Source organism: Alosa sapidissima, chromosome 3 (genome assembly GCF_018492685.1).
Source record: "Alosa sapidissima isolate fAloSap1 chromosome 3, fAloSap1.pri, whole genome shotgun sequence".
Taxonomy (NCBI): Eukaryota; Metazoa; Chordata; class Actinopteri; order Clupeiformes; family Clupeidae; genus Alosa; species Alosa sapidissima.
The window spans coordinates 25,319,998-25,341,185 of NC_055959.1; the positions used below are offsets into that span (position 1 = coordinate 25,319,998).

At 50.1% G+C, this 21,188-nt stretch overlaps 1 protein-coding gene across 4 annotated transcripts in view; it reads left to right on the forward strand.

The window, feature by feature from the left end:
• Positions 1-19,647, forward strand: part of gpatch8 (G patch domain containing 8) — a 27,516-nt gene extending 7,869 nt beyond the window's left edge. For 2 of the 4 annotated variants that reach the window (XM_042087427.1, XM_042087430.1), the window contains exons 3-8: positions 5,074-5,146; positions 11,874-11,941; positions 12,107-12,193; positions 12,911-13,054; positions 13,246-13,376; positions 13,882-19,647. In XM_042087427.1, coding sequence (XP_041943361.1) covers positions 5,074-5,146; positions 11,874-11,941; positions 12,107-12,193; positions 12,911-13,054; positions 13,246-13,376; positions 13,882-18,028 — 4,650 coding nt within the window. In that variant the 3' untranslated portion in view covers positions 18,029-19,647. Of the gene's footprint in view, positions 1-4,378; positions 5,147-7,297; positions 9,267-11,873; positions 11,942-12,106; positions 12,194-12,910; positions 13,055-13,245; positions 13,377-13,881 lie in introns of those variants that run through there. The other 2 variants (XM_042087429.1, XM_042087428.1) reach the window with 2 other exon arrangements.
• The last annotated feature ends 1,541 nt before the right edge of the window (positions 19,648-21,188 follow it).

Genomic DNA, 21,188 nt, shown 5'->3' on the forward strand with positions numbered 1-21,188 from the left:
CTTTGCTCCCTCCCTCCCCCACAACAACGGCAACAAATGCCTCTCCTAGCATTAGCGGCTGCCCTCCACACAACCCAAACAAAACAAAATCCAGCTGGACGCGATGGAAGCTTGCCAGCACCCTCCTGCAGAGAACCTCGGCCCAAGTTAGGTGATGGTGCCCTTCCTGCTGACCCCTGGAGGTCGCGTTAAAGACGTGAGTCACGAAGCCTCTCTGCAGTGCTATGAATCATCGGAAGCAGAGCGAGACAGGGAGGCCAGAGAGATGGACAGGATGCTGCAGCAGCAGCAGGAGCAGCAGGAGCCTAACGCTGGGCACAGCACTCTGTGTTCATATAAAGCCTTTATTAGTGCACTAATGGGGTGGCGTTCATGCAGGCTCAGCATTGTCCAAAACGGAGCTTGTGAATAGCCCTGCAAGATTAGAGATAGTGCCTATAGCTGCATGGATAGAGAAAAATGTGTTGTGTTAGTGCTATACTGAAAGGCTGAGTTAATTCATCGCCTACGTAGATGCAGCAACCTTCCTTAAGCAAAAAAGCTGCTCCACAGAGGTTCATTCATTCAGCTGATGGTTATCAGAACACGCAAGGCTGGCCAGCAGTTGAGAGGCCAGAGGCCCTAGTTCATCACCCGAGGAATTCCGTAGTGCGTCCACTCCCAATTCTGACCCATGAGGAGGTGCGTACAGCCGGTGGGGAGGGAGAGCAAGGAAAGGTGCCTCAGCCAATGGCTGACTGCAGTCTTTCTCACATGCTCCTGCACTATTGTCTATGGAGGGGGGTGGAAGGCCTGAGTTCTGCACACAGATCACCCTCCACACAGCTGTCCATTTTTGATTCTTCACACACACACACACACACACACACGCACACACTGCATGCATTGATATATGCATGCAGTTGTCCAAGGATGATTTGACCCCCGGCTTCAAAGGCTTATCAGTAGTGTATTTTCAGTGCCCACACTCACACTGATGTGTGTGTGATTGAGATGGCTCCCGGTGACAGCTGTGTGGGAGTGTGTGTGAGAGTGAGTGTGTGTGTGTGTGCGTGTGTCTGTGTCTTATGGACATTGTGTGTGTGTCTGGTGCTCTCGCCTCTGCTCCCCTCCTCCTGCCTCTCATTGTGTGTGACTGGTAGGCAGCTAGAGGTCTGTGGCTCTTCATTTGGGACCTAGTGTTTTATTTCTCTTTCTTTGGTTCTGACCTACTCCCTTTCTGTTACTTTCTACACAAGTTCTGTACTCTTCTCCTTCTCCTCTCCCCTCTATCTGGTTCTCTAACATTTGGTTATTTGCTTTGCATGCCTTAACTAGGTAGCACTCAGTTCCTCTCTCACACCCCATAACCACGCCTTGCCACAAAGACAAAGAGATGAGATGTGCACAGGGCAGCTCTCTCTCCATCACGCACGCACACACACACACACACACACACACACACACACACACACACACACACACACACAGGCAGCAGAAAGAGAGCGTTGTGAAGTGATAAGGGGCTGGGTGCTGATTGGTGCTCTTTGATCAGCAGCAGTAAGTGACGTTGATCATAATCTGCCCCAATCCAGCACCCACATTAGTCTAGCGTAGCCACCTGCACTCATCCCAGTACCCATACAGCACCTATCCACTGCCCATTACCACACACACACACACACACACACCTCAGACTGCCCTGGACTATAAGTCTCTGTAGACCTCTCCTCCTTGTGGTTTAACATAAATAAGAAAAAATCCTTTTAAAAATCCTTTTAATCCCCCCTTCATACACAAGTACACACACCAACTCTACCCCCCCCCCCCCCCCCCCCCCCCCCCCAATCTCTTTAGTTGGGGTAGAATTATACACACACACCTCTCTCTCTCTCCCCCCATCTCACTGTCCCCTGGGAGTTAAGAGTCCCCAACACCTTTTTTTCATGTGTTTATTTTTTATATATTTATGTTTAAACCCAAGTTATTTAATGATTAGTAGTCTAGTGAAAGTCACCACGTGAATATGTTGCCATGCTTCTCACACCCATAGCCTGTAGATGTGATGTAACACTCTTGAATGCTGTGAGCTGTGGTAGTGTGTAAGATTGCGAGAGTAACGTAGCAAAAAAAAAAAAGAGTTGGTGCCGATGTGCACTAGCAGTGGTGACCATTTCTGGGCCCTTTTTTCTTGTGTTGTGTGACGTCTGACTGTTCTTTTGACAGGCCAGGTTTTATAAAGCCAGGTTCGTATGGACATGTTTATCCCTCCACCTGCACTGCTGTTGGACTCCTCAGCAATGTCGCTTTTTTCCATCTGTCTCTCTCTTCTCCCTCTCTCACTTGTTTTTTTTGTTTTTATCTTCCTCTAAGTGCACCTGTCTTTTCCATCCCTTCACTCATGTGCATGCCACCTGTCTGTCACCTCCACAGACCCGCCTCCCCCTCCTCCAGAGCGGTCCATCTCTGCCCAGAACACCTGGAATCTCGATCAGCAAGTCCGCCTCAAATCCCCAGGCATGCTGTTGTGATTGGCTGCCCTAAATTCCAATTGCCCCTCCCCCTCAAGTATTCGCCCCTCTCCCTCCGTGCTGCCGGGGGAAACACGTGCGTGCTGAGAGCAGAGGACGCTGCAACCTCGGCCGGCTCGCAGTGCTGCAGAGGAAAGGAAAGGAGAGGAGAGGCTGGGCTCGTTTGTGTCCACTGCTGCAGAGCTGCTGCAGTGCAGGCTGGCTGGCTAGGCGGGGGTTAACCAGTGCAACATTCACTGTTTAAAGAGACCTCAGACGGATTGTCGATGAAACTAGCTTGTGTATCTGTTCAGAACAAAAGGAATGATAGGATGTGTAGTTGTGAGTTTTCTTTTGTTTGTTTGTTTGTTTGTTTATTTATTTATTTGCGCTGGATGATTGCATTGCTGCACTGTGCTGTATTTTTGGGACTGCGCAGATTCAGAGGTGCACTGAAGCAGCAGAGAAGGTGCATTCATCAGTTCTGTTCTGCACCCCAGAGCTAGAGCAGGACACATGCGCACGCACTCACGGACACTCACTGAAGAAGCAAGCAAGGAAACAAGCACTTCCCCCCTCGGGGGTTCAGAGGAGAAATAAGGATACTTTATATGGAAACCATCTGGAAGAAACATCCCCATAAGAGAGTCTCTCTCTCTCTCTCTCTCTCTCTCTCTCTCTCTCTCTCTCTCTCTCTCTCTCTCTCTCTCTCTCTCTCTCTCTCTCTCTCTCTCTCTCTCTCTCTCTCTCTCTCTCTCTCTCTCTCTCTCCCTCCCTCTCCAACTCTGCTTGTCTTCCTCCTGTATTAAGTAGACCCCTTTTCTTATAGTGTAATTAGCTTAGCATAATGCACCAGTCGGTACAGCACTAGCCTGCAGCAGTCTGAATCACATGTTTTCGACACAGTCTAAAATGGGGATGGCCTTGAAGAGAAGGTGGCAACTCACTGTTGGACCCTTAAAAAACATTATCTTCGGCCATTTGAGGGCGTGCATTGCATGCACAATCACCAGGTGTGTCAACAAAAGGGCGGAGATGGCGCCATGAGGGTGTGGCGTGGTCATATGCGGGTGACCAAACCACCTTCAGGCACTAACATCACTTGCTGTCACCCCTGTCTCCTGTCTCCTGAGCCATTCAATCAGTGCCTTGCCTGCGTCGCCTCTCCACCCTTCCTCGTTCAGTTCATGGCACTCAACGAGTTCCTGTTTTTGTCTGGTTAGATGACCCTTGACCCATGTGCATCACGGCTGTGTGCTCATCTCTCTGTCGGTCATCCAGCGAGCTGAATGGCTCTCACCGCTTTCCTGTGCTCATGGGTCGACTAACACCAAACCGCCCTCGTCCCCTCAAACCCCCTTTGTTGATGATTAACACCAGATGCATGCTGGGTAGTTTTGAGTTTTGAGTCTTCTCCTCCCTCTCTTTTATTTTTGTTGACTTCCTTCACCTCTCCGTGTGGACCTGCGTTGGTTTTGCTGTTTTTTTGTTGTGGTTAGCTGTAAATGAGCTTGGAGTCCTGAGAGCCTTTTTTCTGTTGTGCTGAATGATGATGATTATGATGATGATGATGATGATGGTAATGAGGATGATTGATGGGAAAGCTTTTTATTTTTTTGTTTCTCGCTTTTCATCTCTCTTTTTGTTCCATGTCTCTGTCTGCGCCGACTTGTTACCGGACATCTGAGTGTCAAACATGCTTCCCCTTTCTCCTCCTCTCTTTAACACACACACAGGGCCTTGGTGTGGTAGCCCAAGGCCTTTCTCACCCCCCCCCCCCCCCCCCCCCCCCACCCCCACCACACCCACCCTTCTCTTTCTCCCTCTATCTCTCACTCTGCCCCCCCCCCCCCCCCCCCCCCCGTCACATTGATTTGTCTCTCGTTTGTTGTCTGTCTGGCTAATGCACCTGTGTTGTTGTTCCTTTTCTGATTCTGTGTGTTGTGTGTGTTTCCGTCTGTGTGGTGCTGTATATATGTATGCGCCCTGCCATACGTATATAAGCTCCTCTGTCGAGGGGGCAGCAGAGGGCTCCAGTCTTAGATGCACCCCGACGACTCTCTCTCTCTCTCCCTCCCTCTCCCCCACTAATATAAGCGAGGCTAGGATGGATGCATTAAAGACAGAGATTGAACTGATAGAAAGACAGATAGAGGTGTAGTCACCTAGACAGACTAGTTGCCTCTCTTCCTGTTGTCCAACCTTTCTTCCTCCTCCTCCTCCTCCTCCTCCTCCAGCTTTGTGCCTCCACGTCTCTGTGTGTGTTTCTCTCTCTCTCTCTCTCTCTCTCTCTCTCTCTCTCTCTCTCACACCTGCTCCTCTTCCTCTGATGAAGGGTAACAATCACTCAGGAGTGTAGGTGTGGAGGAGCAGGAGGAGGATGATTATGGTCTTGGTGATGTATAGGATAATGTTAGCTGTGTTTTGTGTGTGTGTATGTATGTGTGTGTGAGAGAGAGAGAAAGACTGTGTGTGTGTGTGAGAGAGAGAGCGATTGTGAGGTGTGAACATATCTGTGTGTGCAGGGAAAGCTTCTCTTATTAGTGGAATATTTCTGGTCTCTCTCCCCTGTGTCCTCTGGCAGGATAACATCGGTCACCGGCTCCTGCAGAAACATGGCTGGAAGCTGGGACAAGGCCTTGGCAAGACCTTACAGGGTAAGGCCCACTTATCCCCTCCTCTCTCTTCTCTCTCCTCTTCTCTCCTTGGTCTTCTCTTCACTTCTTCACTGCTTCTGGTTGCTCTCAGAATGTTTATTTATCTTCCTATCTCAACCCCCCCCCCCTCTCTCTGTCTCTGTTTTTGCTCTTTATCTCTCTCCTCTTGTTATCTTCTTTTAAAGTGCGCTCTAAGAGACAAATGATGCAGAAATGAGGGTCATGCATTTGATTTGAAAGCCAGTGGATGTCCTTGTGTGTGGATGGGTGGGTGGGTGAGTAAGGTCTGTACTCTGATGATGGGTGGGAGAGTAGGGCAGGGGTAGAGGGAGGAGGGTAGCAAGTAGAGGAGGAGAGGGGAAGAGAGAGGGCCTCAAATAAAACAGCGCGTTATCTGTGACGGTATCCTGAACCACGACGCACTTGGCTTGGAGCAAATCAAAGCAAAAACTAGAGCAGGGAAATTGACACACACACACAAAAAAACTCCTTTTCTGGGAAGAAAGTGACACATTTAAATGGGTATTTTGATTTAAGAATATCCTACAAACTCAAGTCAAGTTTATTTACATACACACACACACATATGCACGCACACACACACACACACACGCACACACGCACACACGCACACACTGTTGTTTATAGCCAACAAAACATCTCTGTAGAAGGCAACCCCTCCCGCCAGTGCTCGGTTGATTTGTATGAGGGCAGAGCCGTACACATTCCATCACACACACAAACAGATACACAGAGCTCTCCAGGGAAACACTCGTCTTATTGTGCACAGGGTGACAAACCACTGCATTGACATTTAGTGGGATTGGTGCCTGAGAAGCCATTTGGGCAGGGGGTGTCTTGTCAAGTTAAGGAAAATATAGCAGTCACATAGACTACAGCATGCTTGGCAATTTTGTTAAATAATGTCACATGATCTACTCACTTAAAAAAAACTAATATGGAAATATCAGACACACCCACTTTGGTGGAAACTCTAAAGAGTTGCATCATTCTGTGTAGAAACGTAAGGCCTGAACAACAGCTCACACCATTTTGTCCCCACCCTCCCAACAGCAAGAACAGCACCAGTGTGTGTGTGTGTGTGTGTGTGTGTGTGTTTCGGTGTGCGGTTGCGTGGCGGTCCGCAGTGATGTGATGTCTTGGGAGCTGATGTCATTTTTGGCCGGCGGAGCGGTATTGAGGAATTGATTGTGGGGTTGCGGGGTCAGTTGATGTAGTGTTGTTCTAGCCGGACTCCCACACTGATACAGACGCGCAGAGCAGAGCGCAGTGGAGCATTTGTTTTTCCAACCGTGTTTGCTCAGCAAGCTGCATCTGCACCACATTAGAGCAGTAACATGCGCTAATGGAAAACACTTAAGCACCTCTCTCTCTCTCTCTCTCTCTCTCTCTCTCTCGCTCTCGCTCTCGCTCTTGCTGTCTCTCTCTTGCACTCATCCACTTTTTTTCTCTTCAAACCACACCACTTTCACTCTTACCTCAGAGAGGTCTAGGTAGGGGACTAATTTGTGGTATGGTGTGTGTGTGTGTGTTTGGGCGCTGGTCATCAGTACCAAATAGGGCAGATTTCTACACACACTCCATCAGATAAGGAAAGGAAATGGATTAGTTTCACTTCAAAAGGAGGGAACAGACAAGTGTGTGTGTGTGTGTGTGCGCGTGTGTGTGGGGGGGGCGCCGTTGCAGAGGGACAGGGAGAGACCGAGGCAGCGAGCAAAACAGGGAGGGAGGGCATTATTGAAGAACAGCTCAGGCAGGACGAGTGGAAAATCTGATTGCCTCTCCCTCTGCTTAAGTCTTTCTGGCGTCATTTCTTCAGCTCTGCACAGCTGTGTGTGTGTGTGAGTGAGTGTGTGTGTGTGTGAGAGAGAGAGAGAGACCGTGTGTATGTGTAACTAAGAGGAAACACATGATGACAATGACTTAATGGATCACCTTGGGACTGTAATTTTGCCTTTACCCTAACCTGAAATTCTTCCCTCCCTGTTGTCCAGGAGACAGGCTGAGTTTGCATGTTAATAGACGTACTGCTGTGTGTTTTCGCCCCCCGAGTTTGACTTTCTGTTGAATTGACTCTGTTTTCATTCTTCTGTTTGTTTCTGTTGTGTTTTTTATCATTTGTTTTTTTAGGTAAGGTTTGTAGGACCACCCCTATGTGGTGTGTGTATGTGGTGTGTGTGTGTGTGTGTGTACGTGCGTGCGTGCGTGTATGTGTGAACGGGAATAGGCTAACCCTTCTTTATAATGTAGCCTAACGTCTTCTCTTAGCTCTTTTCCTCTGTAAGCTTGATATCACTAAACCAATCTGCTGAATAATGCCAGCAATCTGATTTGACGTGCCAAACTAAATGAGAGCAGTTAGAGAAGCGGCAATGACTGATTGATTGATGATGAGGAATTTCTCTTGATTGGGAAGATGACGCATCATCATAGAACTCTTAGTGAATTTTTCCCCTTGATTAGTGGCTGCAATGGGGAAGGGGATATGTGTATTTATTTTTTCCCGATTGGCTGTGAACTTGAGCGAGAGCTTTTCTGATTGGCTATGGTTATGACTCCGCCTCCTGTGAATGACTTGCAGAATGAGCCTGTGTCTCCGCCCACTCCTTTCCCTTCGCCTTCGTTTTTTTATTATCTGTCTTGTACCCTGCTCCTGTCTGTGACGTGACCTGTATCAGTGTGGTTGTGTCGTGGGTGTGGTGTGTGTGTGTGTGTTTGGGTGTGTGTGCGTATGTGTGTGTGTGTTGGTCACTGCTGAGGGTGTGGGGCCAAAGTGCTTCGCCTTGCAGGAGAACCTCACAGTAGCCGGTGCCTAGTCCCCCCACTCACACCTGACATGAGCAGGACCGCTGAAGCCCCACTCTCCCTGTCTCCTCTCGCCCCCCACAGCCCCCACCCCCCTCACAAGGAGGTTTAAGCAGCACACAGGTGGAGGAGAGCATCAAGCAGGAGCATCACCGAGCCATAGGGGTGCATTTCTATTGGTGGACAACAGTGGTCTAAATTCGAGCAGAACACGCCAAAGCACACCATTTTAAACTGGATTAAAAGAAAGCTGCACAGATTCACCAGCAAAACAGTAATCGGCATTTGTTTGCAAGAAGGACTACACTAGAATGCATTAGTTCTGTGTTCTAATGTAGACTACATGCGACATTAGTGCATCCAGGAATCAGGTCGCTACAGACATGACGACACTGCTGAGTACATCTAATTAATATACTGGTATACTCTACAACAGTGCAGAGTATACCACACTAGATTTACTATACTACACTATACTACAGTGGTGTACTCTATATAACAGTCTAGTGTATACCATACTTGATTCAACCAAATCCTACACCATCCAAGATGACTCCTATACAGAGAATCTAAACCAGTGCAGGCCACATTCGACTACACTAGTGCAGACCACTGTACTTGAACACAAAGATCACTGTGGCCCATGGTCCTGTTAGGCAGGTAATTGGTCAGTGCCTCCCCACAGTGCCTCTTAAAACTCGCGTCTCAGCCGAGCGCACCCCTCACCTCAGGACCTCCCTTGAAGGAGGACCGTGCTCTGAGTGTCTCCCCTCCTGAGAATGTGTCCCCAGCAGGTAGCATGGTAAGCCGAGAGGTGACTGGCGGTGGGTGGATAGTGGGCTAACAGGCACATAGTGTTCTCTTCCCGAAGGAGAACACGGCCTATCTAGAGGGCGGAACAGGTGAGGAGAAGGGTGACTGTGCTCTGATCCGTAGACAAAATTTGGACCTCAAGCATCCTTGATTTACGTCTCTTGAAATTGTGCATGTCCAGTCTAAACCTCGGTTCAGCAGAGGAAACTACGTTCAAAAGACACAACATTTAGAACAGTGCCAACCTCAGGAAACACTCCCAAGCACAGCCATAGCAGGTGAGTGAGTAGGAGAGGCAAACGGACTGGTGTGGGGTTACTCCTGAAGGCACCCTGCCCCGAAACTTGACCCCCCTCCTATAACCCCTTCACCTTTGACCCCTGATCCCTCTGTATGCCTCAATCTTCCTGCTTAACCAATTGGTGTTTCTTTTTTGCAGCATTATGATCCTGGCCATGTTGTGCTGATGGTAAACTTAGTGGTAAATGTTCTTTTTCCCCCTGATTGATTCTTTTCATTGTTTACTTTTTGTTTATTTTGATTTGATATTTATTTTATTTTGGTTACCCCCCCCCCCGCCTATTCCCCCGTTCCCCCCCATTTTTGTTTTCCCTTTTTGGTTTATAATTCCTGTCATCAGAGCACCAGTGTTTTTCAATAGGCTTTCAACTCTCTTCCTCTCCTCTCCTTTCCCCTTCGCTCTCTCTCTCTCTCTCTCTCGTACTGGAGTTAGCCTTCATCCTGCTGCCTGTGTATCTGTGGTCATGTCTCCTCTCCTAGAGCATCCCCATGACGTTTGATTTCAGTTTTTTATGTGTGTGTGTGTGTGTGTGTGTGTGTGTGTTAGGGGGTTTGGAGGTAGGGATCTCAGATTCACTTCCCTTTTTTGTTTCTGCGCACGCTTTGGTCATCAGAGAGTGTCGTCCCCCCATCTCCCCCCGCCCGCCCTCCCACCAGAGGAGCCTGAGTCTGTGCCCAGGTGCCTGTGTGTGTGTGTGTCTAAGTCCCAGGGGCTGTGTCGGGGATGGCTTAGGACCTGATTGATGACGCACAAGTACCCCCACAGCACTGCTCGAGCACCAGAGCACCACAACACACACACAGAAATACACAAACACACACGTATGGACTGAAAGCAAAAATGAAATGGGCAAGCATGCTCCAAATGTGCTCTTGTGTTATTTAACACAAGCGACCCACATGACTCATATTCTCCCAGTCTGATTGTCTTCACTTTTCCTTTTCTCTCTCTTACTCTACTTGCGTTCTCTCCCACTCGTTTTTCACACTCCTTTCCACACATATACACACACACACACACACTCTTCCTCCTCGGGTGCTCTGGAGCTCGACAGTTCTGTGGGGATATGAGGGCTGTGATTATTCCATTGGGCTGAGCTACTGATATGAGGTAGATATGGAGATGTGGGGCTAAGATGAAGCTGGGCTTCTGCATATTTCACCATCCATACTCTTGTACCTGCCTGTTACTGTGTGTCAGTCAGTGGCCCCTCTCCTCTGTCTTGTGATGTGAGTGTGAGATTCAACATGTGTGCGTGTGTGTGTGTGTGTGTGTGTTTGGGGGGGCTGGCCGGCCATGCGTAGATAGTTGGGTGTGGAATATGTGCTAACACCTGGGTTATACCACAGGTGAAAAAAAAGCAAGTTAAACTAGTGCTATAAAGGGGTTGAACATAGCCCATCTCTAAAAGCTGTGCTAAGAGACGCGGCTGTAGCGCGAGCCCAAGGGGATGATGGCCCAGGGGATGGTCCTGCCAGCGAGACAAAAAGGAAAGGGGAAAAACTGAAACCAAACTAAAGGATTGAACTGAGTCAGGATTGGCTGTATTCATGGCGGCAGTTTCTGCAGCAGCAGCTCAGTATGACTTTATTGTTTTTGTTTTGTTTTCTTCTCTTTGTTTTTGTGCCTCTTACCCCCACAAATACCCTGTGTGTGTGTGTGTGTGTGTGTGTGTGTCTGGCTTGAATGAGTGTGTGTGTGTGTGTCCTGCTCTTTTAGCACAGGTAAGTAACTCCCACCCCTGCACTTGTCACCATGGCAACCTCTGACCTGTGACAGTCACTGCTGCTGCTGTAGCTCAGTGCTTGTGTCCTCTCACTCTGTGTTTTTTTTTCTTCTCTCTCTCTTTCTTTCTCTCTCCCTTTCTTTCTGTGCTTCATTTGGCTGGTTATGAGTGGATTAAGCAATTATGTGTCGATCTCCAACCGTAGTGTTTTCTTTTGATTGTCTTTTTATCTTTTGTTTTGTTTCATTTGATTTATCTATTACGTTTTCTTTTCTTTTTGTTGTTTTGATTTATTTTTTCGTTTGTTTGTTCTCTGAATTAATTTTCCTCTGGCCCAGTCCTTTTCACAGCTTGCATAGTGTTGTCATGGTAACAAGGGTGAGTGAAGAGTGTGTAGGTAAGCAGACAAACTGATGGGAGATGGGAGGCAGGTCTGCTGAAGTGGTGTGTCACTCAACGGTCATCCGTTCGCCGTGTAAGAGTGGCAGGAGAGGGATATGAACAGCAAGCGAGTGGGAGGGAGAGAAATGGATACAGACACAATTCTGCCAGTTTTATGTTCACTGTAGACTGACCTGCCTTCCAAATACTCCCATTCAAATCACCAGTTACTCTATAAATGGATATATTAAATAAAAAAAAGATTTGGAACACACACATTATATTAATGAAAAAAAAAAAAAGAATTGGAACACACACAAATCTAGTCCTCAGTGGAATATATCTCTCATGGCAGTGTTGAAAATCTGGCACCTCAGAGCATCAAAATTTTAGTCCATAAAGAGTTCCCATCTGGCCTACATACTCCAGAGGAGCCAGGCTGCGTGGTAGGACCCTGACGGAAGCAAGCCGTTAGAATGGCTGGGCGTTTGGTTCACTGTAGCTTTCTGGTCTCTTGCACTTGAAGGCAGTCTTTCTAACCCAGCACCCTGTGCCCTGCGCAGGCTGTCACCCCCACCCCTCCCCCCTATGCGCTGCGCCCCTGTGCGCTCCTGCTCCTGCCAAAAAAACTAACGCTCGTCTCTCTCTGTGCCCCCCTCCTCCCAACAATACACAAACAGGCCGGACGGACCCTGTGCCCATCACCCTCAAATATGATGTCATGGGGATGGGGCGCATGGAGATGGAGGTGAGTGCGCTGCTTATTAATGTGTTTGTTTGGGTTTGGTTAATGTCATCACTGTTTATTGCAGTGCTTTGTGTACATAATACAGTAATAATACAGTATGCACACCTTTGTATTGTTTATGCTGTGTGTGTGTGTGTCTGTCTGTCTCTGTCTGTCTGTCTGTAGTTGGAGACTGCGGAGGATGCCACAGAGAAGCGTAGAGTGCTGGAAATCGAGAAAGAGGACACAGAGGAGCTGCGGCAGAAGTACAAGGTCAGTTTCGTCCAGCCATGACTCAGCGCTTTCATCCCCCCCCTCCCCCCTCTCTTCCTGCTTTATGGACTAACAACATGTTTTGAAACTGCAGTACAGCAGCTGAGCAGGCTGATTTGCATCTCTGATAGTTGTGGTGGTTTCTTCTATTTGAATATGGCTCTCTGGTAAACACAATGTTTTCAAAGTCTCTAAATGAGTAAGTTCTTGACTAGAGGATGATGCATTTTCATTATTGGGATGACTGAGTGTTAGCTTGGGTGAACCCAGACAAATCTGGGAGCGAAGTTGCTTGGCAGATCCTACAATTCACAGCCATTTCCAAAATCACAGAAAATCCAGGAACCAATCACAACTGCTTATTAGGCATGGGGTGGGCTTTATATGATGATAAACAGATGAGCATGGCTAGCAGCGCTGTTGAATACATCCAAAGGCTGCACTGATGGCCTCAATATGGATGTGTTTGTAATTGAGTGAACCACTGCATTTAAAACCTTTGTTTACAAGAAAGATGTGTTCGCTGTAATTCCGTAAAGATTTGGTAAGAGTTAAATGTCTCAATGTAAGTTTAATTTCACTACTGGTTACACCCCTTGGAAATCGGAAGTGATGGAGGGGGTCCCCAGGCCAATTCTCTTTTGAAAATCGCTCTGGTGTCAGCCAGGCTAACTGAGTGCTGCAACACAAAATCACTCACTGTGTATGCGTCTCCAGGACTATGCTGAGAAGGAGAAGGCCATTGCCAAAGCTCTGGAGGACCTGAGAGCTAACTTCTACTGTGAGCTATGTGACAAACAGTACACTAAACATCAGGAGTTCGACAACCACATCAACTCCTATGACCACGCACACAAACAGGTGAGAAAGAGGCTCGCAGTATGCATTGATAGGTTCAAGGGAATTTAATGAAAATATGACTGAATCTCGTATCTCATTTTCTGCCCTGGCTTTTACACCCTTGTCTTCATTTTGTTTTATTCTCCTCTTTACCTCCTTCATCCGTTTGTGTCCTCCATCCTGTTCCCTGCTTCCCATTCCCTCTCTTGCAGAGGCTGAAAGAGCTGAAGCAGAGGGAGTTTGCGCGGAATGTGTCGTCTCGCTCCCGGAAGGGGGGCAAGAAGCAGGAGAAGATGCTGCGGCGGCTGCACGAGCTGGCCGAGCAGAGGAAGCAGCAGGACCGGTGCGTGGTGCTGCCACCTAGTGTCCACTTCGGCACACAGACATCACATGTTGACACACTCACTCACTCACTCACTCACTCACACACACACACACACACACACACAAAACACAAACACACACAAAACACAAACACACACATACACACACAACTGGTGTTCACACTCACTAACCCACAGCTCTTATGAGCACAATGGCCTTTTATGTGCCAGCCAACCCAAGCTGCTACCCCCTATCTTACATGTACGGTCACAGAATATCAACTACCCAGTGGAACAAGCTTGTTATGGCACAATCCCAGATTAAATTATGCATACTAATGAGACTGAGCTCAGTGGACGAGATTAAATTGATATGTTATGGTACACACGTGTAAATGTGTCTGAGTTAAATGTAATTATGATTTATCGAGGGTAATTAAAGTATGGTATTTATGGGAGAGGAGATTTGGTAAATGGCAACATTCCTGTCAGTTTAAGAATACTATTTGATCACATTTTCTACAGGACTCCTGGCAGTGGCCCCATGTTCAAGGCCACTACAGTGGCTGTGGACGGTGAGAAGGGGGACGATAGCGAAGCCTCCAATCCAGATGGCGTCCCCATGGTGACGGACAGCCCAAGCGAAAGTTCGACAGTCGAGGAGCGAGGAAACCAGGGCTCCCCACGGCCCGGCCCGCCCATCAGCTTCTCCTTCGGCAAGCGCAGCGGCTCTCCAAGCACCCAGGGGGCGGCGGGGGCGGTGTCGGCGGCGGCGGCGGCGGCGCAGACGCCCAAGGTCAGCGTGTCCTTCTCCTTCGCCAAGAAGGCCCCAGTGAAGCTGGAGACAGTCGCTGCCCTGTTCTCCGACCCGGGGGAGGAGGTGCTAGAGGGGGAGGAGGGCCAGGAGGAGGGCACGGCCAGCGCCGGTGAGAAGCCAGCCGGGGAGACCGAGTTGACCGGGGCAGGAGGTAGCACTGACAGCGTAGCTGCTGGTGATGCTACAGCTACAGCAACGCCAGCAGCAGCAGCAGCAGCAGTAGCCACGGCGACAGGCAGTGAAGACCAGTCGGCAGCCGACGACGGCGCCTCACTTGCCTCCACACTTGACAAACTGAAGATGATGATGAAGAAAGAGGAAGGCTATGCCGGGCAAGAGCCCCAGTACTACCACTATATGCCGCCCGCACACTGTCGGGTCAAGCCTCACTTCCAGTTCCTGTTGTTTATGAAGGCCTCGGACCAGTGCCCGATCCCCGAGGAAGAGGACGCGGCAGAGGAGAATGGGAAGAAAGCAGCCCCAGTGGAGAGTGAGCCAACAGTAACAGTAGAAGAAGCAGCAGCACCACCAGCGTCAGACGTGGAAAAAAAAGATGGAACAGAAGGGAAAGAAGGGACTGGTGACACGCCAGACAAAAGGACCACACGGATAAAGAGCCCACAGCCCACGACCACCAGCTGCAAACCTGAGAGAGAACCAGAGAGCGAGATCACATTGAGCAAGCACACAGAGCCCACTCCTGCCTCCTCCTCACCCAAAGTGAAAACGGAGAAGGGTGAAGAAGGTTCCGTAACCCCCACACCGTCTGCCCCTACCCCTCCTGTGGCACCAGCAGGAGACACTCCCAATCCCGAGGGCCCTCGGATACCGACGGGCCCCTTCTTCCCAGTGCTGAGTAAAGACCAGAGCACCACTCTACAGTGGCCCTCGGAGCTGCTGGAGTTCACGCGCGCACAGCCCGCCCTCTCCTACAGCTGCAACCCCCTCTACTTCGACTTCAAGCAGTCCCGCTGCCGGGCCGCCAACAAGAACGCCAAAGCAGTAGGCAGCGGGGAATCCAAACAGGGCACCGCTGGGGCGGGCAAAGCTGGGGCGGGCAAAGCTGGGACTGGCGGTGAAGGTCAGGACTCAAAGCAGGATAATCCAGACAGTGCCCCCTCGACGAGCCAGTCGGACCCGGCGGCGAGGCCGGCAGAACCGGACCAGCCCAGCCTGAAGCCAGAAGGGGGCGATCAGCAGGTGCAGGACCTGGAGGCCGGAGGGTCCAAGAAGAAGAAGAAGAAAAAGAAGCACAGGAAGAGCAAGCATTCCAAACGCAAGAACAAAGAGAAGGGCGGGGCGGCGGAGGGCGAAGGAGAGGCCGGGGCGCCGCCAGAGAAGACCAAGAAGAAGAAGAAGAAGCACAAACGAAAGAAGAGTAAAAACAAGAGATCCGGAGAGGAGGAGGATGGGGATGGAGCAAAGGAAATAGAGAAGGAAAAAGACAAAGATAAGGACAAGGAGAAAGACAAGGAGAAGGACAAGGACAAAGACAAGGAGAAGGATAAAGATAAAGACAAGGAGAAAGAGAAGAAGAAAGATAAAGAGGAAAAAGGAGCCACTCCTTCCGAGTCTTTGGCAGGGAGTTCCACGGCCACTGAGGCGGGTAAGAGAAAGCGTCCGCTGAAGGAGGGTACGCAACGTTCCACTGGAGAGGAGAGCAAAGCCAGCGTCTCGGAGGAGCACAACGGTAACAAGCGCGCAAAGGTGGAACCTCGCGTTCCCCCGACATCTTGCTCGGCCTCTGCCCAGCGAGGGGGCTCGGGGCACGGCCGTCCGCCTAGCAGTGAGAGCGAGGAAGAGGGCGGCGGGGGCTCTCGGTCCAATACCCACCGCCGGCGCTCCCGCTCCCCACATGACCAGAGTCGGCGTCAGCGCAGCGAGGACTCTGCCCGCTCCCGCAGTCGCTCCAGTCGGCACGGTGACCGGCATGGCCGGCGCCACCATCACCACCACCGCAGCCAGTCGTACTCGAGTAGCTCAGAGCGCTCTTCGGCCGGCAGCAGCTACAGTCGCCACAGCCGCCGCTACTCCGACAGCTACAGCGACTACAGCGCCGGTGAGCGGCGTGCTCGCTCCAGCCAGCGCCGTCGCCGTCGTCGTCGCTCCTCCAAGCGCCGCTCCGACTCTGACGGATCAGGCTCCGACTACGAGCGCCGCAGCCGCTCCCGGCGTCATCGCTACTCATCGACGTCCTCGTCATCGGCCTCGCGCTCCCGCTCCCGCTCTCACGGCCGCGGCAGCAGCAGGCGCCACCGGCGACGCAGCAGCTCCCGAAGCTCCAGCAGTCGCAGCCGAAGCAGCAGCGGCGGCAGGCGCTCGTGGCGCCGCAGCTACAGCCGCAGTTCGGCCTCGCGCTCGTCCCTCTCCAGCCGTGGTTCGCCTGCGCACCGGAGCCTCAGCTCAACTCGCCGCTTTAACCGCACCAGTATCTACCGCTCGCAATCGCCGCGAGGCTCCTCCGGACGTGCGGGTGCAGGACGCACCAGTGGCTCGCAGGGCCCACGGACGTCGGGCGGGAGTGAGGGACGGAACTCTCTCACGGCCCGACAGCTGCTGGAGAAGATCCAGTCCCGCAAGGGCTCGGACGAAATGGGCTCGGGCTCAAACAAACCTGGCGGCAAAGTCAAGGACCCTCCGCAGGGCTACTTTGGGCCCAAATTGCCCCCATCTTTAGGTAGCAAAGGCATGCTGCCCTTATTTGGCAAACTGCAGGCAGGTAAGAAGCCATCTCTGCTTCCCCTGACTCGGCCGGAAGACCCAAACAAGGGCGCTGGGAAGAGCTCCGAGGCATCAGGGGAGGTCATCCTGGTGGAACAAATCAGGGAGTTTCCCCCTCCTCCCCCGCCTCCTGTTCCTCCAGCCCAAAAACAGCAGAAGCAGCAGGAAGAAAATCCCCCACTGGCAACCAACTCCTCTGAGGAGCCCCAGGCCCACCCTGAGCCTCAGCTGTTTGAGCAGGAGTCCGTTCTTCTGATTCCACCCTTCCAGGGTGACCAGGCCCCCGACCCATCGGCCCCCATCATGGAGCGCCTGATGGGACCGCAGCCCACCATGCACCCTTACTCCGGCGGCTACGTGCCGCCCAGCATGGAGGAGGAGGAGCTGGGCATGGAGGCGGAGGAGGACGGCCTGGCGCCGCTGGAGAGCCAGCCGATCACCTTCACGCCCGAGGAGATGGAGAAGTACAGCAAGCTGCAGCAGGCCGCCCAGCAGCACATCCAGCAGCAGCTGCTGGCCAAGCAGGTCAAGACCTTCCCGTCTGCGGCGGCTGCAGCGGCGGCGCATAACCTTGCGGCCGCCGCGAACCTCCAGCAAGCGCCACCGCCTCCCCCCGCGGCGGCGCTGCAGCAAATCCACATCCAGCAGCCGGCCGTATCGGCCGCCTCGGCCACCTCCATCACCACGGTGCAGCACGCCATCTTGCAGCACCACGCTGCGGCCGCCTCCGCTGCCATGGGCCTCCACCCAGCGCACCAGGCGCACCACCAGCTCCAGGCCCACGCCCAGCTGGCGCAGGTGCACCACATCCCGCAGCACCACCATCTGACGCCCATCTCGCTCTCGCCACTCGCCGGACACTCGCTCGGACACTCTCTGGGCCACCAGCTGAGCCATGCTGGACTCATCCCCGCGCACCACACCGCCTTCCTGTCGGGACAGCCCATCCACATCATCCCTGCGTCGGCGCTCCACCACACACCCCTGGCACTCCACCACATGCCCCACGCCATTTACCCCACGCTGTTCGCCCCGCGGCACACCTCGGCCTCGGCCGCCCTGCAGCTACATCCCCTCCTGCACCCCATCTTCTCCGGCCAGGACCTCCAGCACCCCCCCAACCACGGCTCCTGAGAGGGGGGCGCTCCACTGGAGAACAGACTCCAGCAGGGGAGGAGGGGGAGGAGGAGGACGAGAGGCAAAGATCCACTTCATGCCGGCCTCCTCCTGCAGCGTCTGACCTCACCCAGTCAGAGCAGGTGATGGAGGTGGAAAGGGAGGGAGGGTGACTCCTTCAGGACCGGCTCTCCTTCAGGCTGTTTGGACGATGTGGCGCGACTCCCCAGCTGATGTTCCTCCACTGGGGGGTGCTGTCTATGCAGGACAGAAGCAATGGGGCTACTGCGGTCCCCAAGACCTGACCTCACCTTAGGGGGGACTATGGATGGGCAGAGGTATGTTGGTGGGCAGGATAGGGGCTCTCGATGAGTCCCAAAGGCAAGATGAGATAATGCAGGAATCCACTGGAGTATTTTTCTTATTGTTTACTTCAAATCCTGCTGTTGACATTGGTCTCCAGTTTTTTTTTTGTTTTTTTTTTGCACCCCCCACCCCACCCCACCCCAAGAGAACCTGGTAGGCTAAAGTCATGAGGTGTTGGGGGATGGACATCACGTTAACAGGTTTGTTTTTTGTGTGGCATATTGATAATATATCTTGTCCTAAAATAAGATTTCTAAGCTTCAAAAATAATATTACTGTTCTTCTGCCTGTCAGTGGCATTTTCTCTCTCTCTCTCTCTCTCTCTCTCTCTCTCTCTCTCTCTCTCTCTCTCTCTCTCTCTCTCTCTCTCTCTCTCTCTCTCTCTCTCCCTCTCTCTCTCTCTCTCTCTCAACCCCCCCAACCCATGATGGTCAAAATCATGGTCATGCGCTGAAGCATGGGGCCAGGCCTCTTCAGCAAATGCATTATGTGGTACTTGAATTTGTCAATTCTAAAATATTAATGTAGAGTATTTAGCTAACAAAAGCCATTGCTTTTCTTTTCTAAGTCTTAAAATGTCGTTCTACAGCTGACTGAACAAAGGGTTCACTGTAAGTCCCAAGGTCCTGGCCTAGTACAAAGGACACCCAGGGACACACTGGTTACACTGACTCGAAATGTTATGACGTTCTGAATGTCAGTCACAAGCAGGAAGTGCCAGACCACTTCCCTCTCATGCAAGGAATGAAGTGTGTAGAGGTCACTTTTGGGTTTGTAGGTCATTCTCCCACCAAGATCAGATTCTTTAACTCTTTAACTTGCACTGAAATTTACACATGGAGATGCTGTTTTTCTGCATCATGTAACAATTGTAATGATTGTAGTATACTGCAATAATTTTATTTTCTATTCTGAAGTTTTTTTTATTTTATTTGATGTATCTGATGTATCCTAAGAAAATAGGATTCCCCTTTCTGGTGTAATTTAGCTCATTGTAAATAAGGTTGCCGTAGTTGAAGTCAAATGTAAAGTTGTAGAGGTTTGTAAACCCCTGTACAAGATAAAGATGAACACAAAAAAGGAAAAAAAAACAAACAAAAAAAACAAGTAAAAGGCATGGAGAGATGGGAAGCAAAAGGGGGTAAACGGTGTCCACTTTTGTCTCTGGAGGGGGAAGGTGGTTATATGAAATATACTCTGTACAGGGCAGTAATGAAATCTGCTTTTATAATTTCTTAAATGAGTCATCAAAATAAAGAATTTCCAGTTGACATGACAGCCTTTGCAATGAATCATTTACCTGAATTAGAGCATATGCTTGAATCACAATTCACTTTTATAACATCTGTCTATATAACATCATGATTGATCATGCTACTGGCCATGAAGCTACACGCTTGTGAAAACACTGAAATGCAACCTCAGTGCTTCAACTGCAGATCTGATGATCGTTTTGATCAGAAAGAGCTGTGGCTATTGATAAACATTTATGACAAAACATCCTATGTAGTCTGGATGCTTTACCACAGAAAACGGGCCGTTAATCCAGCAAGACTCCTGCTCATTCAGCAGCACTTTTATGGGTGACTTGCATCTGATATGTGGGTTACTTAAGAAATGTGTGCCAAGTGGTTCCATGCTAGTTCCACGCAACTGTATCGCTTAAACATAACTTAATGTGGATGTGTGCTAGATATCTTTTTAACTTAAATTAATTGAACATGACAATACTGTCCTGTTCAATCAAAGTAATATTAAGTTGAGTCAATGTAAGAATGCTGAATTAATTGAACATAACAGCATTAAGTTGGGTGAACACAACCATATTAAGTTGGTTCCATGTAAGAATAGTAACTAAAAATGAAGTAATTCAATTACTTGGCATCTACTCCATTCACTTTTGTTCAGTTAATGTTATTTCATTGAGTCCATTTTAAAGAATATAGTAGGTTTAGATTTATTATGACCACCGCGGAGCGAAGCGGTCATATAGGTTTAGTCAGTTTAGCATATAGGTTTAGTCAGTATCTTCTTCAATAATTTTGTGTCAACGATTCCCAGGACACTGAAAGACTGGGGTGCACGAAACTTGGTGGGCATGTAGTCCCACAAGGATGACACAGAACCATTGTTTTTCATTTTGATCCGTCCGTTCATGGGGGGCCATACAATAAATGAATTTATGTGTACATTTAGTGACCGTACACCAACTGGCCTGTGGATGGCTGGACACAGTTTTCTGTTAATATCTCGAGACCTGTAGGGCCTAGGATGACCAATATTTTTTTATATGTTGGCCTCCAGGGGCCATGTCAACCCATCTCATATCCACTCATTTGATGTATAGCGCCACCTAGTTAAAAAAGAAAAGGCAAAAACAAGGCATTGTAATCGCAGGTATCCTTGGCTGACAGGTTCAAAACTGCACGGAATTTGAAATGTAGGATCATTATGACACCCTCTGAATGCAAGCCAAGTTTTCGTGGAATTCCGTTTATGGGGGGCCATACAATAAATGAATATATGTGTACATTTAGTGACTGTACACTACGCATGCAAACACACAAAGATACATGCACACACATGCAGGCACACACACATACACACAACATGAAAGCACAGGTTGACGGAACCGTCTTTTGGGATTCGTTTTCCGACTTTTTTTGTTTTTTGCAACACAGCTAAGACACAGGCTAGTTCTTTGGCATAAATTCCCACCCCTCTTTTCTATATTCCTGAGACGTTGCTGATCATAAACAGCCGCAGCAACGAAAAGGAACGACTGATTCTTCTGTATTATTGTGTTACATTT